The sequence below is a fragment of the Doryrhamphus excisus genome, chromosome 12 (assembly GCF_030265055.1).
Source record: "Doryrhamphus excisus isolate RoL2022-K1 chromosome 12, RoL_Dexc_1.0, whole genome shotgun sequence".
Lineage (NCBI taxonomy): Eukaryota > Metazoa > Chordata > Actinopteri > Syngnathiformes > Syngnathidae > Doryrhamphus > Doryrhamphus excisus.
The window spans coordinates 18367467-18386400 of record NC_080477.1 but is presented as its reverse complement, the minus strand read 5'-3'; the positions used below and the strand labels follow the sequence as shown (position 1 = coordinate 18386400).

Genomic DNA, 18934 nt, shown 5'->3' with positions numbered 1-18934 from the left:
GCAGGTGTTGGGGGAGGGGACCCAACAAAACTGCTAAGTGAATGTTAACTTTGTTTACTGAAGTGCGAGCGAATGCTGATGAAGCATGAATACACATAAAAAATGAGACCTGCTCCAGGCACCAAGTCCAGCAGCATGTTGGCATCATTCTTAGTCAAGGGTGTGTAACGGTGTGTGTGTGTGTGTGTGTGTGTGCTGAATGGAGACAGATGCACTCATTTAGAGACGCCAACAAGCTGTTTTACATTACACGTCCCCCCCCAAAAAGCTACACAGTAAAATCCATTACTTTCAAGTTTCACCAAATGGGCAGCTATAGAGCTGCCGTGTAAATCAACCCTGATGGCCAACCCAGACGTTGTATTTTTTCTGAATAAAAGACTGCGAAAAAAACTGAAAATCGCACATCGACCGGAACAGAAAATCTCAGGAGGCTAAATATTTTGAGGTTTAGCCTCTTGATGAAGAAACATTTTGAACACTTGAAGAGCCAACGAGTGAAAATAAAGATGAGCTATGTTATATAATGCCAGCTGGGAAATTAACAGACATTATTTGGGGGGGTGATAACAAGGACAACAGTTAGTATCTCCAAACTTTCCAAATGTTTGGAGCTGTAGGCTAAATATTTGTGCTTAGTCTGAAGCCAGGCTGACACCTCCACAGGTGAGTTTCAGGTGAAAGGCGTAATGCATTCTGGAATAGACTACTGCACAGGTGTATTTCTTTGAGAAATATTCCAATATTCAATATTTCATCCGCCCCACAAAACTTCTCCCAATACTGTTTTATTATATCTGTTATATAGATACTCTTAAACTACTGTCAATCACAGGGCACATATAGACAAACAACCATTCACACTCACATTCATACCTATGGACAATTTGGAGTCGCTAATTAACCTAGCATGTTTTTGGAATGTGGGAGGAAACTACACACAAAAATGGCCGAGGGTGGAATTGAACTCGGGTCTCCTAGTTCTGAGGCCTGCACGCTAACCACTTGTCCTCTGTGCAATATTCCCTGTGCTCATCACAAACAAATCTAATGGGAATGCAAAAAGTGTATCTTCAGTGACTTCAGCAGTTTGCCACCAGCTGCTTATAATTATCCGCCTTGTAGTTTCAAAGAAGTTGTTTTTTTTTGCTACCGTTCATGACATTTCTCTAAATGCATGCATTTTGTCCTCTTCCGAGAAAGAGATTTCTGCAAATAAGAAGAAAATATTTGTTGCCAAAACTATCTCACAAGTTACTGACGGTCGTCGTTTTTCCAACAAGAAAAAAACAAGCTCACAAAGTAGTCTGCGTACGCTCATATTGTGCCACAAAGCGCACTTTACTTACTTCCTTGTTCTCCACCAACCACTTTCTTTCTCTAGAATCCAGCCATATTATTTCATTCATTCATTCATTCATTTTCTACCGCTTTTCCTCACGAGGGTCGCGAGGGTGCTGGAGCCTATCCCAGCTGTCTTCGGGCGTGAGGCGGGGTACACCCTGGACTGGTGGCCAGCCAATCACAGGGCACATATAGACAAACAACCATTCACACTCACATTCATACCTATGGACAATTTGGAGTCGCCAATTAACCTAGCATGTTTTTGGAATGTGGGAGGAAACCGGAGTATCTGGAGAAAACCCACGCATGCACGGGGAGAACATGCAAACTCCACACAGAGATGGCCGAGGGTGGAATTGAACCCTGGTCTCCTAGTTGTGAGGTCTGAGCGCTAACCACTAGACCGCCGTGCCGCCCGCCATATTATTTGTTTGTATTAATTTTGACATTCCTATGTCATCTTTTTTTTTTGCTTTTTGTCGGACTTTCAAGTCAATCAAGTCAATGCCAGCTACTTAAAAGTCAGCTATGTGAATCACTACACGACCGGTGGCCAGTCCGCCACCACCAAAACGAAGACCCTACTTGTATATAGCCAGCCTCGTGTCAGTAAATACACATCACCATCCTTAGCAGTTCTCCCTCAAGCGTTAATCTCATTAGAGTCATTCATTTGACTCCTTCTTTAGTCTGATTGAATTATTTAGCCTTTCCGTGAACAGTAAAGTTAATACCATGTGATTTTAATAAGTCGAGAGGTGACGGCAATGGAGGGGGGTGACTTTTTCTATTCTTTATTGCTTCCCTCATGAATTTTTCAGCACGATCCGTGCAGCCAGGAGTGGGGTCAGCCGTCCCACAAGTAGCCAGACTGAATATTTCAGCGCAGGGTTTAGGCAAAGAGTTGAGCCGGTCACGGTGCACCGACACGACAACACACATCTATCCACCCTAGCACTCGATCCCCTCCCGGCGTCACGCAGCTCATCGAGGAGCCAGGTGGACGTCGTGGGGCGGCGGTGTCTGTAAAAGCAAACTAATGGCTCTTGCCGTTTTTGAGATGGTTCATATGAGTACTCCAGACAGGCGGCTTTGTTTTGCCATCTGGCTCCAATTGTGCTGACAAAGGCATAGGCATAGGTTCTGCCTGAGACAAAGACGCCTAAAACAAGCTCGGCATTAATGGGGATGATGGGGGAGCCACATGTGCGTGTTATCTTAATGAGCTGTCCAAGGGAGAGCGTGCCTCCTCTTTCAAAGACAGCCTGATTGGAACAATAAGCAGTGATAACTAGGGGACTAGGGCTCATTCATTCTCACTGGGGTGGGGTACCCCATTGTTGCCTTTATAGCTGCGGCAAATAATGTTTAACAGCCAAGCTCTGATGGTGAATTTATTGCAGGTGGCTAAGCCAACAGCATTCCCCTCCACAGTCTCCTTTTCCACCTTCTAGTACTTGGTACTATTTCTAGTGCTGAGCTGAACCGCTCGGGCATTGTCAATATCATATATGGAATATGTCAGTATATATTGTAGTGAATTGCAGGTGTTAGAATGCATGACTAAGGCGGGTGCTAAGTGACTAAAATAGCCGATGAATACAATGTAATGGTAATGGTAATGGTAATGGTTTCATTTCATTTGAACATGCATCAGATTACAATTGAATGCATCCCATAATCAGTTCACAGTTCCACATGTCCAAAAGGAGTAGGAAGAAGCAAAGCTTATTAAATCCTACGCCTCCATCTGGTACTTTTACAATCAGTAACTGTTACATTTGTTCACTTCCTGCTTTCTTAATATGGTTTAAGGTTGTTTTTTTTTTCCTTACTCAATCCATTCCATAGTTTGATTCCACATACTGAAATGCTATGGCTTTTTAATGTAGTCCTAGCATATAATAATAATAATAATACAATTTATTTGTATAGCGCTTTTCAAAATACTCAAAGACACTTTACACAAGAATGGAGTTGAATAAAGTACAGAGTAAAAGTCTTTTACAGAGTAAAAGATACATTAAAATACAACATTCATTCGTTAATACACAGTTAAAACATGAGAAAAAGCGGGACGGGACACATATAAGTGTTTCAAATTTAGTTCTTCCCTGAGATCATGTAATTACATCATCAATGTTCTAATTAAAAATACCCATGAATAAGGTAAGGCCTCTTTTCCACAAGAAACATGCCACACCAATCTATAGGCACACCCCCTAAACATGAGTAGCGAAGACCGCATATGTAAGAGTATATGTAGGACATACAGCCTCTCTGCAATGTGTTCAGTAATCTGAGCTTGATGCGCTGTTAAGAGGGCGTCACAGTCACGCAAGCGCCGCTCCTGTCCTGTCAGAGGCGGGCTTTAGTTTGTCTCGGACCCAGAAGAGGCTTCATAAGTGCCTAGAAGAGAGCTTATTCAGTGACCTATTTTTTTGTCATGGGAAAGGAATTGTGAAAATTGGAACGTCTGTGTGAAAGATCCTGAAGAAGGCTAAGGGATGTCCTTAGGCAGCCAAACGTCCATTTTAACATGCTGCTTAATCCTGTACCGGGTCAAAGGGAGATGGAGATTATTTGGGCTTGAGACGAGCGTACACTTTGGACTAATCACAAGTCCTTAAAGGTCCCACATTATACTATTCTTCAAGAATTTTAAATAGGTCTCAGAGGCCCCACAACAGTGTATTCAAACTGTGCTGCCCAAAATATTGCCTTGATGCTGGAATTTAGACATTGTGTTTTGTGTAAGCTCTACTGGGGAAACAGCATTTGGGGGTTTGTGTATGGCTTTGAGAAGCACTACTGCACACTCTACTGTTATTATGCACATTTTACAAACACACTGTACAACTAATGCCATATATATGTATATATTAGCAATCTTCACTCGCTAAATGTACTGCAAAAAAAGTCAGTAAGGATAATTCATAATGCCGCCTACAGAGAACATACTAACTTCTTATTTCTAAAATCACAAACACTTAAACTTGCTGATATAGTTCATCTTCAAACAGCTAAAATAATGTATAAGGCTAAAAATAACAAATTAGCTAAAAATGTCATTCAATACTTCTCTACAAGAGAGGAGAAATATGATCTCAGGGAAGAACTACATTTGAAATACTTATATGCTAGGACTACGTTAAAAAGCCATAGCATTTCAGTATGTGGAATCAAACTATGGAGTGGTTAGCACGCAAACCTCACAGGAGTATACGTCGTTGGAAACGACAACACCCTAAAAAATCATTACTACAAGTATAAACATTGTATACTGTCATCTATAGAATTGGAATAAGACTGCAAACTGACGGTTTTGCAAATAGAGCTGGAATAGGTGCAGATTCTGGAAGATCTAGAAAGTTTTCTGTGCTGATTGTCGTGTGTAGCATCATGATTTTTTTTGTTTTTACAAAGATATCAGCGCGGAGACCTCACAGCGAGGAGACCCGAGTTCAATTCCACCCCTCAGCCAACTCTGTGTGGAGTTTGCATGTTCTCCCCGTGCATGCGTGGGTTTTCTCCGGGTACTCCGGTTTCCTCCCACATTCCAAAAACATGCTAGGTTAATTAGCGACTCCAAATTGTCCATAGGTATGAATGTGAGTGTGAATGGTTGTTTGTCTATATGTGCCTTGCGATTGGCTGGCAACCAGTCCGGGGTGTACCCCGCAAGACAGCTGGGATAGGCTCCAGCAACCCCTGCGACCCTCGTGAGGAAAAAGCGGTAGAAAAATGAATGAATGAATATTACTGTTAGGAAGCCACGAAGTACCCAAAAGTAATGCAAACACATAAAAAAAAAACTTTTCACAGACATTCCAGACCCAAGATTCACAGCCAAAAGCCCTATGTGATGCAACAATACCAAACACTCAACCCACACGCAGCCCCGCTGTTAAGCAATTAAGGCCAAACGCTAAAAATCCCTTCAAATCCCGGAGCAAGCTCACTGTTGACTTGATTTAACCAAACTACTCGCATTCAACAGACGGACAGAAGCAAGGACGACCATATCACTCAAAGTCACCTCTGTTCTTTTTATATCCCGCTCCCACTGCCCGCCCGTCTGTCCTGCCTATCGAGTTATTCACTCGCACGTACGGCAATAAAGATAGAACCCCTTAATGCACGAGGAATGGAATGTTCAACTTATGTTTCTCAGGGGAATCGCCACGTTGCGCTCGGAGCGAATTACTCTTGAGCGTTTCAACATTCTATAGGGAGTGCAGCTGTGTGTTCTTCGCCGTCTTTAATTGCCTCCGGGAATTAGATACACAATGCATGCATCACGTTTTTTTTTTTTTTTGTTTGCTTTATAATTGTCATTTATTGATAAAGGACTGTGTTGTATCATATGGAATTGGGCAATCAATATCAACTATTCCATTACTTCTGTACTGTATGAGTATAATCCAATTACAATATTACAATGTAAAGAGATTGAGTATCAAAAACGTTCGAAAGGCATACACAATCACAATAATAAACATGTTTTATCACTTAACATTGCCAAATACTACTGAGTATTATTAATGTTGCAAAGGCTGAATTTTTTATACTGCGTCAAATTCAGTTTGTGCAGCTATTCTTGATAATGAGGCACTTCTCCGCAACGTCAATGTTTGAATTAAAAAAAAAAAAAAATCCAGCCTTTGTTGGAATGACTTATTGACTTGGATTCCACACCATTAGATTTCTGCACACAACATCCTCATATCATAACCTTGTTTGACAGACCTTAGGGTGTCGAACATACACCAACACACAGCAACAATAATAATTGCGAGGAAGAGCCCCCCCCCCACCCCCCCTCCCTCGGAAAGCAGCTCAACTTGACATGCCCTTCCCTCTCAACTGGCAACACATTCTCAGCCACCGGGGCTCTCCCAGTGGTCACACATTACTAACTAAAGATATGTAAATAGGACATTCGTGGTGCCTTCATTATTAGATGTGGGTCACTGGATAACTTCAAGAGCGCTAATTAAGAGAGCCCCCCCCTATCCCCCTCCCCTTGCAGTGTTGCTTAGTACCGTATTTTCCGCACTATACGGCGCACCGTGTTATAAGGCGCACCTTCAATGAATGATATATTTTAAAACTTTTTCCATACATAAGGCGCACCGCATTATAAGGCGCTACAGTAGAGGCTGTAGTTACGTTATGCAACCATTAGATGGTGCCGCGCTAAAGGGAATGTCAACAAAACAGTCAGATAGGTCAGTCAAACTTTATTAATAGAGAACAAACAAGCTTTCCACAACTCCATTCACTCCCAAAATGAATAAACAGCTGTTTTATTATTTTCTCTGAGGTAAAGCCATCTCGCTTTATTGCCACGGAAACTTTGTTTAGTCTTCTTTACTTGGCGCAGCTCATCCTCATGCTTCCTCCACTTCCGCACCATCGATTCATTAATGTTAAACTCTCTTGCTGCTGCTCTATTTCCGTGTTCTACTGCGGGACTGATCGCCTTGAGTTTAAACTCTGCGTTGTAAGCGTGTCTCTTAATAGGAGCCATTTCAGGGTCTTTATACAAACGCACAAATTAAAGTGAATCGTTGTTTAATATTTCCCAGTATGCACAGCGCACTTCTTCTTCTACGGGAAAAATGGAGTCGGTGGCTGCTTACCGTAAGTTGCGAGACCTGTCGCGGCTCAGTATTGATCCATATACGTATAAGGCGCACCGGATTATAAGGCGCATTGTCAGCTTTTTAAAAAAAAATCAAATTTTAGGTGCGCCTTATAGTGCAGAAAATACGGTAGTTACACGCGCATTATTGAAGCACCGCACTCCACGTCCTCGTGGCAAAGCTGCATGCGTGCTACTGAGTTTTCTCCCAAGGATGCACCCCGAGAGACTGGCAACACTGGTTGGGTAATAACAGGAATTATAGAGCTCTTAATATCATATTGATTTCACATTAGACTCAATCCTGTTGGTACGCATAGCGATAATACTGTACATAGCAGAGAGGGGGGCAGACGCAAAAACAATCTCAGCAACCATTTTATTACATCATATATTCTCAAGGGGAAATACTAGACAAACATATATATATATAGTTTAGATTAGTCAATGTACAGCTTGTACAGCAGTGGAGGTTTAGTCGTTCATTCGTTTTCTACCGCTTATCCTCACGAGGGTACACCCTGGACTGGTCGCCAGCCAATCACAGGGCTGCTGAGGTTCTGCAATGCTGCCTGAGGAGCACAAGAGCACCAGAGGGAGGCTGAAGTCATTGCAGCTCCCTCAGGCAGATGCAATGCATTATGGGAAAACTTTAAAAGATTTGTATTTTTTTCCATTGTAAACTCATTTTGGTACATTCATTCATTTTGTACTGCTTATCCTCACGAGGGTCGCGGGGGGGGGGTGCTGGAGCCTATCCCAGCTGTCTTCGGGCAAGAGGCGGGGTACACCCTGGACTGGTCGCCCGCCAATCACAGGGCTGCTGAGGTTCTGCAATGCTGCCTGAGGAGCACAAGAGCACCAGAGGGAGGCTGAAGTCATTGCAGCTCCCTAGGGCAGATGCAATGCATTATGGGAAAACTTTTATTTTTTTCCATTGTACACTCATATTGGTACATTCATTCATTTTTGTACTGCTTATCCTCACGAGGGCCGCGCGGGGGTGTTGGAGCCTATCCCAGCTGTCTTCGGGCGAGAGGCGGGGTACACCCTGGACTGGTCGCCAGCCAATCACAGGGCACATATAGACAAACAACCATTCACACTCACATTCATACCTATGGACAATTTGGAGTCGCCAATTAACCTAGCATGTTTTTGGAATGCACAGGGAGAACATGCAAACTCCACACAGAGATGGCCAAGGGTGGGATTGAACTCTGCGAGGTCTGCGCGCTAACCACTCGCCCTATGGGGGCTTACTGTTCATTAAAAATGAGGCAACACGCAGACGTTATTGTCTAAATAGATTATAACACATGTGAGTACCAGGGTGGTGGTGGTAGTGTCATGTTCCCGGGCCAACATGAGTACTGTGACATTGTGAAGATGAGCATGACCCCCCCTCCCAACACGATAAGGAGCCCTAACGCATGTCCAACATGATCAAGTACGGAAGTTGAAGGTGATGTAGTGGTTGAGTTTGTCTCCTCCAAACCTGAACCCAATTGCGTGGCATCCTTGAGCAGAAGTAAAGTGAAGGAACCACCAGTAATTCTATACCCAAGAGGATTAAGGGCAGTACTATATAACACACTGAATATCAACACTTCGGACTCAATTTGGACATATTCACTGTGATGTGTACTCACTTGTGTTGCCAGGTAGTTCAACAGTAATGGCCGTGTTTTGACTCATTTCCAATGGATAATAAATGTATACTGCTATACAAGCTGCACATTGACTACTCTGAATTATATGTGAGTGTCTGTGATGGAGGGTTAGCGCACAGACATCACAGCTAGGAGGACCAGGGTTCAATTCCACCCTCGGCCATCTCTGTGTGGAGTTTGCATGTTCTCCCCGTGCATATGTGGGTTTTCTCCGGGTACTCCGGTTTCCTCCCACATTCCAAAAACATGCTAGGTTAATTGGCGACTCCAAATTGTCCATAGGTATGAATGTATGAGTGTGAATGGTTGTTTGTCTATATGTGCCCTGTGATTGGCTGGCGACCAGTCCAGGGGGTACCCCGCCTCTCGCCCGAAGACAGCTGGGATAGGCTCCAGCACCCCCCACAACCCTTGTGAGGAAAAGCGGTAGAAAATGAATGAATGAATGTCTGTGATGAAAATGGTGGCTTCTCACTTTTGTTGGATACCATAGCATCACAGCCAATCGTTATAAGGGCCCCAGTAATAGGGCAGTCACAGTGGTAGGACTGACAGACACCATCTACATTCACACCCCCCGCCCCCCCCCCCCCCCCCCCCCCCCCCCCCCACTGTCGTGTATGCTACGCTCCTCTGACAGCACAGTGAAAGGCCTCTGGTGGGAGATCGCCTATCCATCTCACTAGCCCAATCTGCCTCCCCTGTTTGGTTCCGCATGAGCACTCGGCTGCTGTGACTAATTAAATAAAGCAGTGTGCCCTCTGCTTCCTGTTAGCCATGGCAAGGTTAGTGCATGGCAACGGATGGAGCAATAAGAACAAGGTGGTTGGGGGGGGGGGGGCTGCAAAGCTTTAAATCCCCCACACAACAGAACTTATATGATATATTATATGATATTAACCCCAAGTGTTCACTCTTGTTTTCATTTCTTTCACAGCCATGACGCCTCTGAGGAGCTAAGGCCAAGAGAACAGGGGTGAGTCTGATGTGAATGTGGTCTGTTTCGTGTTTTTTTTTTTTTACTCTCTTTCCAGTTGCCCTGCAGGAAAATATCTCCCGAGGTTATGGCTAAGTGTCTCTGTAATGAGGCTTGGCGGCATTAATTCAGCAGATGTGTTGACATTTTGATTTCACGAATCACAGACTTGATGTGACAATTCTACTTTTATTATATGTAATATACAAACATTTTTTTCCCTCTCTCGGCTGGCATGAAGCCTATTGATTCATTGTTAACACTGGAGGTATAAGTCATACACTTTTGTCTGAGAAGTATTTACTCGTCTGTTTGCAGCACCACACCGCCAACTAATTTTTTGACATTTTGGAAGGGGAGTTAAGGCTAATCTTGAACCTCACCTCGATTCCAAACCCAAAATGTCAGTACTAAAGGAGATTATCACTACAAGGGATCTTACAAACTGTCTATTTGATTAAAGGCGGAATTTCCTCAGGCATGAAGAAGAAGTCAAGAGCGATACGCCCTTGTTTTCTTAAACTGCTTCACAACAAAGTTGCGATGCGTCCCACCCATGTGCAGAGAGTTCAGGTTACAGCCAGAATATACAGTCGTAAAAGTTTGGGTCACCACATGGCATGGAGTTACTTTTTTTTTTTTTTAATGCTGAAGAACTTTACGACCACTCTACAGTCGTAAAGTTGCTTGTGCGGCAAGTATAAAACAGCCAGTAGGATAGCGATATTAAATGATATCTCATACCATGAAAAGTGTTGAAAAATGTAAATCTTAATGCAAGAAGTTTATTTACTCATCCATGTGTCTATTATGTATAATGTGTAATCAACAGGTGGCCCTATTTGGTTTTTGGGTCCATGTTGAAATGTTCAGCAGGCTTTGCACACTGCAACATTTTGTCTTTAAACTCCGGTAACTTATCTTTAAATTGTGAATTCCAGCTTTACAGATGCCATGTCTACTTTGTCGGTAAGCTATGGTAAATGTACCATATCTAGTTGTACCATGTCTTGAGTTCGGTGAAAAACTCACTTTTAGGGTTTGCTTATTCCAGTGCATGACACACACAACGATGAATTGGGCAATGGCAACTATGCCTATGTTCTAACTGATTTACTTATTATTGTGGTTATTATTATTATTATTTTTCTGTGCATACACATAAACAGCAATGGAACAAATATTCATTCATTCATTTTCTACCGCATATCCTCACGAGGGTCGCGGGGGTGCTGGAGCCTATCCCAGCTGTCTTCGGGCGAGAGGCGGGCGGGGTATACCCTGGACTGGTCGCCAGCCAATCACAGGGCACATACGTATAGACAAACAACCATTCACACTCACATTCATACCTATGGACAATTTGGAGTCGCCAATTAACCTAGCATGTTTTTGGAATGTGGGAGGAGTACTCTCCGGGTACTCCGGTGAGTACCCGGAGAAAACCCACGCATGCACAGGGAGAACATGCAAACTCCACACAGAGATGGTGGGATTGAACCATGTTCTCCTAGCTGTGAGGTCTGCGCGCTAACCACTCGACCGCCGTGCCGCCCTGGAAAAAATATATATATTTTAATATGATTATAGCTTCAAACCACTGTTATGCAATGGTTTCCAAACTTTTCAGTCGCGTACCCCTTCAGACATTTTGACTTGAAGCCATTACTCCTGCCCAATTAAATATTTAATTGGTTAATTAATTTATTGTAAAGGTCATAAATGTGTATTTTGCAATGTTACATTTTGATAGTTTCATGTGAGCACTAATAAAGGAAAGGAAAGAAAGTTAGGAAAAAAAAGTAAAAGGGAATCTGTCCCAGTGCTATGCAATGCACTGTGTATAGACATTCAGCACCACGGACAGCTCCATCCACTCTTAAACACTTAAATGCTTTGCTTTACTTTGATTTGTTTTGTCCTTATTATTACTTCTTTTCAATAAAAGCGCAACGCAGGCCAACTACTTTATGACAGCTGGAGGGTTGCCAAACTGGATTACAACAAGCCACCATTACAGGGCCCATCATCTAGAATTGCCATCAAATTCAAATTCAATGACTCCCTTCCAATGAGGAGAGGGGGGCACATCGGGAGGTGGAAGTGGCTTCTTTTGGCTCAGCATCGTCTGACTCATATGGGTGGCCTCTGGCAAGGGTACACTTGGGTAGGAGAGAGAGAGAGACCTCCTTCAGTTCCTTTCGGTCCAAAAGCCATCAAATATCAGCGCTGTAGATTGGAGGTGGCGTCCACATCCCGGTCATTCTTGATGTACGTCCATTTTGGGAAGACGCAAGATGTCACATTCCTGATAGCATAACCTCTCTCCATGATTGCCCTACGTGAGGCTGACTAAGATGGCTTGGGCCAGTGCATGACAGGGTTTTAGATGGCTGCACCCACTCAGGCTTGTTGTTGTTGTTGTTGTGTGGGGGACTCTTTCTCCCATGGAGTCATGCATTACCGTTCAGTACCGTACAGTTATTATTTTAGGGTGTTTGGCTTTTATTTATACGCTTTGTACAATTTCGTCAGAATTTTGTGAGGAGTTGAAACCTCTAAAGAGGTTTGATCCACCGCTGTCATGCATGTTGCCAAGCAAAGGCATGAGCAAGACTTATAAGACTTACAAGACATGTCTTACAAGTGTGTTGTGATTCAGACGTCGAGCTGGTCGCTGGTGTTTTTCAACACAAGACCTCACTGCTCATAATGAACCAGTTCAAGTCTGATTCAAATAATCTGCTATTAAAGGGACCATCCCTCTTCTATCCTCAGGAGGGTCGCGGGAGTATGCTGGAGCCTATCCCAGCTGACTTCAGGCAAGAATTAATTAAAGCAGTGTTAGGTAAATCGATTTTCGGACATGTGTGCCACGTCTTAAATAATTTTAATTTTAATTTTAATTTTAATTTTAATTTTAATTTTAATTTTAATTTTAATTTTAATTTTAATTTTAATTTTAATTTTAATTTTAATTTTAATTTTAATTTTAATTTTAATTTTAATTTTAATTTTAATTTTAATTTTAATTTTATAATTTAAGAGATGCACACATGTCTGAAAATCGATTTAAATTTAAATCGATTTTAAGACATTTAAATTTAAATTAAAATCGATTTTCAGACATTTAAATTTAAATTGAAATTTAATCGATTTTCAGACATTTAAATTTAAATCAATTTTCAGACATGTGTGCATGTCTTAAATTAAAATTAAAATTAAAATTAAAATTAAAATTAAAATTAAAATTAAAATTAAAATTAAAATTAAAATTAAAATTAAAATTAAAATTAAAATTAAAATTAAAATTAAAATGTTTACACAATCCTGACCTATAATTTGTCTTTCTTTCATTAAAAATACGGAAAAATATTTGGGCATAAAATAGTGAGACATGGTGATTAATCACCATGTCTCACTATGTCTGAAATTTTAATTAATAAATTAATTAATAAATTAAAATAAATATAATATAATAACAAATAAAAATAATCATAAAAAATAAATCAATAAATCATCATAAAAAATAAATAATACATAAAAAAATAAATCATTTAACAGCCCTAATAATAACACATATAATGTTTTTGTAACTGAGCTAATCACCATTTACAGTTTACGAGTGGTGGACTTATTTTTACACTTATGTGGGAGCTAAGAATGGTACAGCATTACTTGAAGCATTGCTTGCAATGTTAATAACACTTTATGATGGAGACAGATCGACCCTAGAACAGATTATTTCGATTTCCATTATTTCCTACATGGAGAAATTAGATTCTAAATCCAAGCAAATCTAAGGTTGTGACACCTGATGGGTTCCACATGATTACTTTTTATATCAAGTCCAAGTCAGTAGCAGGGTGACCTGGACCAGCTCGAGCTCCACTCATACAGCAGTAGGCAAGCATTCATTTATGACAGAGTGCAAGCAGTGATGGACCGTCTAGCCCTCGGTGAGTGACTCGGCAGGACCAACCCCGTGTTCAATCAGCCGTGGCTCCTTCCCTGGAAGGGATGCTTCAGCCTCCATGTGCCTAAAAAGCACAGGGTATTTTTTTGGGAGAAAGTTCAGTAATGAACAAAGAAAGAACATGAGACGTAATAGAGAAGGACATTATAGAGATACTCCCAATTTGGTAGTTGTAGTCCAGCAAACATTGCATATTCTGGCCACATGGATTGTGGTATAGGAAGGCAATAATAGCCCAGATGACATTAACATAAAGTATGGCGCCACGCTGCATCAGCGCTCCGATGTGCCTCTAACTCTTACTTTAATAACCGTCGGTTTGGTGTCAGTTGCGTGAATACTTTTCATTACAGGCTTGGCCAGTTACAGCTTGTTTTTATTACACCCTGATTGGTCATCGCTATAAAGCGGAAGCGCGCAGCGCGAGCAGAAGATGATGGAAAATACCGAAAGTAATTTCCTGTAACTAGCCAAAATAAAGTCTGGCCAGTGGGAGTCAAAGAAAGGGCATTAGTCATTACCGTAGTATCCACTGACCTTCACCGAGGCTGTTATTGCTCGCTAATATCCCACACGCCTTCTCGACCTCTCTGCTGCTGAATCATCCCTGATCAATTATTCTAATATTTATGTGGCACTTTTTGCTATCGATTAACGATTTTATGCAGAGCGCGGCATATCTTATTTAATCAAGCCGGGGCTCTGCATTTGATTAAGTCGTTTTTCGGAGTGGAGGGGCGCTTTGTTTTCATAAAGCACTGCCTTATCGATACATGTTCATCCGCAAATTATGTTTATCCACTCAAACTTTTATGGCTTCATTACCAGCAGCCGAGGACAGACCATATAGAGAATATCTGTGTGCAACACACACACACAGCAGTCTGTATGTTATTTTTGTTGTACTGTATATATTACTCTTTATTGCTACTTGAAGCTGAGGTAATAGTTTGTAGTCTTGGGTCAACACAAACATACTGATTTTTTATACAAGATTTTAAGATTTTCCTTTTCTATATCACTGATTGTTGGGATTAGCTAAGTTTTAACTAAATATAGAAATAAATATATTTTATAAAATATATTTATATTAATATATTTTTTATTAAATATACTAATATAAATCTATTTTTATAAAATAAATTTATATTAATATTTTTTTTATTAAATATACCAATATGAATCTATTTTGATAAAATATATTTATATTAATATATTTTTTATTAAACATACTAATATGAATCTATTTTATTAAATATATTTATATTAATATATTATTATTATTATATTATTAATATTATAATATTATTAATATTATATTACTATTAATATTATTATATTATTATTATATTAATATATTTATTAAATATATATAATTAAATATATAGCAGACGAAACACAGTGAAAGATGAGAAGTAAAATGAAGTTTATAGGATTTACAGAAAGTGTGCAATAATTATTTAAATAAAAGTAGGCAGATGCCTAAATTTGGGCACCCTTGTTGTTTTATTGATTTGAATACTTTTAACACTAAATATTGGAACACAAAATTTGTTTGGTAAGCTCCCTGACCTTTGGCCTATATACACAAGCGAAGCCAATCATGAGAAAGTGTATTTAAGGTGGACAATTGCAAGTTTCTTTGCATCTTCTCTGAAGAGTCGCTTCAAAACAACTGTCAAATGACCTGAGAACAAATATTGTTCAACATCATGGTCTAGGGGCAGGATACAAAAGCTAGGTCAGAGATTTACAGGAACATAGTGAGGAAAATGGAAGACGGCAGGCACAGTACTAGTTAAGGCCCGGGAGTGGCAGGCTAAGAAAAATCTCAAGATAAGCCGAGGTGGAGGATGGTGAGACTAGTCAAACTCAACCCAGAGACCATCTGTAAAGATCTACAAATTCAGCTATTTTTCAGAACCACTGTAGCTCTTTTTTTGTGTGGTAACAAACACATATTAAATATAAATATAATATGTAAATATGGGTATCGGTCTGTGTAGATAAGGGGATAAGGTGCGCTGCATGTACAGAAAAATGACAGAAAAAAGGTAAGCGGAAAGTACAGTTCAAGAAAATGTGTTGCCTTATGCACTCTCTCTCTCTCTCTCTCTCTCTCTCTCTCTCTTTGTGCACGTCAATAACGGCACTCTGCAGATGACATTTTGCTGTGCAATATTGGAATTACGTCATGTCATATGTCACAAATGCCGCCCATTATTTAATGCCTGTGTTTCTTTTGTGCTTCTGCACAGCCTATGACCAAACTACCATTGTGTACCGTAAGCAAACTACACTCAAGTGTACACTTTACTTTTTTTTTTTTTTTTGAAAGCTCATATTACACGTGGATAGATTTGTCCTCCAAATAAAAGGAGCCATGCAAGCATTTGCTGAAATAGCTAGAAGCGTAGTGGGCCCAGGTAATCTACCTGAGGACCTTTGGATGAATTCCAATGACGGAGCACATTAAATGTTTCTACAGGAAGGTCCTCTAGGTGCAATTAGTGTTTCATAATAGCCATTTCCTCCGTGCTTCAGCAAGAGTTGAGAAATATCGATTTAATCCACTTCTATATTCACATATACAGTGTAAGATTAGAAGTGGGCTACACGGTGCCCTAGTGATTAGCATGTTGGCTGCACAGTTTGAATCTCCGTTTGAGTATATATATCTGCATGGCCTGTGATTGGCTGGTGACCAGTCCAGGGTGTACCCTGATTCTTGCCTTAAAGAATGGATGGATGGAAGATTAGAAGTCACGACTATTAGTGTTTGCTGCTTTACTTTTACTTTACTTTTACTTTACTTTACTTTTATTTTACTTAACTTTACTTAACTTTACTTAACTTTACTTAACTTTACTTAACTTTACTTAACTTTACTTAACTTTACTTAACTTTACTTTTACTTTACTTTTACTTTACTTTTACTTTACTTTTACTTTTACTTTTACTTTTACTTTTACTTTTACTTTACTTTTACTTTACTTTTACTTTACTTTTACTTTACTTTTACTTTACTTTTACTTTACTTTTACTTTACTTTTACTTTTGAAGTATGTTACGGCGGCACGGCGGTCAAGTGGTTTTCTCCGGGTACTCCGGTTTCCACTGTTCTCAAATATCTTAATTTTTTTATTTTTCTGCACACAATAAGATGAAAAATAAATAAACAAATCAAGAATAAAGAAAATCTATCAATCAGTAATAAATAAATATAATAATAATAATAAAACGGCAAATAATAAAAACTTAAGAAACCACATATAGTTGGGGGGTCGACAAATTATTTTTTTCAGATTAAAATGAACAAAGCATTATTAGAGCCCTGTAGACATGACAAAACACGACTATAGTCACATTTATACTTTTTTATTTACAACATATTGCGAAACCGCAGGGTCTTGTGACACATGCTAACTCGCAAACTAGCGACCTAAACGGTAGCCTTCAAGTTATTTCCTTTAAACTTAAATAGCCAAAAACTTACCACTTCCACACGGATAGGGAGGATAACTATTAACAGTTATTTAACCTTTAACATGAACATTAATCAAACGTAATAATATTTTCTGGGTACATGATACCATACAGCATCCATATCAAACTTGCGCTGGGCCGCACTAACATTAAACTTTCATATCAAGGCGGGGGCCTCAAACTAGTGTCCTGCGGGCCATGTGTTTGAGACCCCTGCTCTAAAGTGTCAAGCAATCGAGATAGGTGTGTCCAATATTGAGCACTTAATGTATTCTCCTCCTGAGCACCCTGCTTTGTGAGTATTACATATACTGCAAAGTACAGGCTGTACTCTCTGCAATATCATGTTTCTCATATTAATTAGTAGGACATGTGACCGGCGTTAACTCGTGTCGGGAGCCGCTAAATGACTGAATCACTAATCAGTGACAGCTGTAATGAACATGGCAAAGAGTTCTGCTCTGTTTACCGCCTTCAGAGAGCTCTTTTCTCATGTTTTTATTATTTATTTTTTTTTGCCAGAAAAACACATGAGCCTCCATTGAAACCAACTGCCTGTGGGCTCAATTAACTACCAAATATTACACATAATACAAACGAGAGACTGGGTGTGTACGTGCGAGAGGCTTCGTGGTGTGGTGTTGTTGATACGGATTCCGCAATGCATGGAATGGAATACCGCCGGGATCGCGTGACGCCCAGATATGCATGTGAATTTTGTAGATGAAAGACCGGGACTGACAAGCAAACATAATTAATTCTTTCATTAAATTATTATCATATAAAAGAGGCATTATTTACTCGCTGAAATGTTTTTTTTTTTAATGGAGCGGCAGTCGCTCCGTCAGTAAGGACAACGTTTTTTTTTGGCACAGGTCACAGAGAAAAGGTCAATTGATTGATTGATATCCCTCCATCAAGGTTCAATTTGTCTTGGTTAAGCACCTTGCATGGTAAAGGAAAAGCAGTTCAACACACCACTAACTCCTAATATGCAATTATAAAATAAGTAAAATAGTAGAGGCAAGGAGTTTTAAAATTAATTTCAACTGATTTTAATTTTTTCAGCACCAGTCTCCTACTGTCATGGCTAAAAGCACAACACATGCTTTTCTGGAGTGGGTTCACACTGAATCGCATTGCGTGTATACTGTACAGGTGGTGGGGGGCGATTACACACACATGCATATTTCTATATGCTAATTATCTGGTCCGGTGGTCCAATCTGGCAGGACGAGGCGATTAAGTGAAGAGATGAGGACGACAAGTAACCCATAATGAGCGTAGATATTGAATAGGAGCTCGAGAATTTCAATCATGCTAACTTTGAAACATGATCTGTTGATTAATATTCAGTACTGTTAACTCACAACAAATGGCCGGATTTGACTGATCAGTTAAAGTGTTCAAAATTTTCTGGATAAGTAATGATTCCTGCACGGTGGACGAGTGGTTAACGCGCAGACCTCACAGCTAGGAGACCCGAGTTCGATTCCACCCTCAGGCATCTCTGTATGGAGTTTGCATGTTCTCCCCGTGCATGCGTGGGTTTTTTCCGGGTACTCCGGTTTCCTTCCACTTTGCAAAAACATGCTAGGTTAATTGGCGTACCCTGCCTCTCACCCGAAGACAGCTGGGATAGGCTCCAGCACCCCCGCGACCTTCGTGAGGATAAGCGGTAGAAAATGAATGAATGTACCAATATGAGTTTACAATGGAAAAAAAATACAAATCTTTTAAAGTTTTCCCATAATGCATTGCATCTGCCTGAGGGAGCTGCAATGACTTCAGCCTCCCTCTGGGCTCTTGTGCTCCTCAGGCAGCATTGC

General features: G+C 40.4%; 1 protein-coding gene across 4 annotated transcripts in view; it reads left to right on the top strand.

The window, feature by feature from the left end:
* cd276 (CD276 molecule) overlaps positions 1–18934 on the top strand; it is a 92047-nt gene that overhangs the window by 61629 nt on the left and 11484 nt on the right. For all 4 annotated transcript variants that reach the window (XM_058088461.1, XM_058088460.1, XM_058088457.1 and 1 more), the window contains one exon: positions 9605–9643. In XM_058088461.1, the coding sequence (XP_057944444.1) occupies positions 9605–9627 (23 nt within the window). In that variant the 3' untranslated portion in view covers positions 9628–9643. The remainder of the gene's footprint in view (positions 1–9604; positions 9644–18934) is intronic.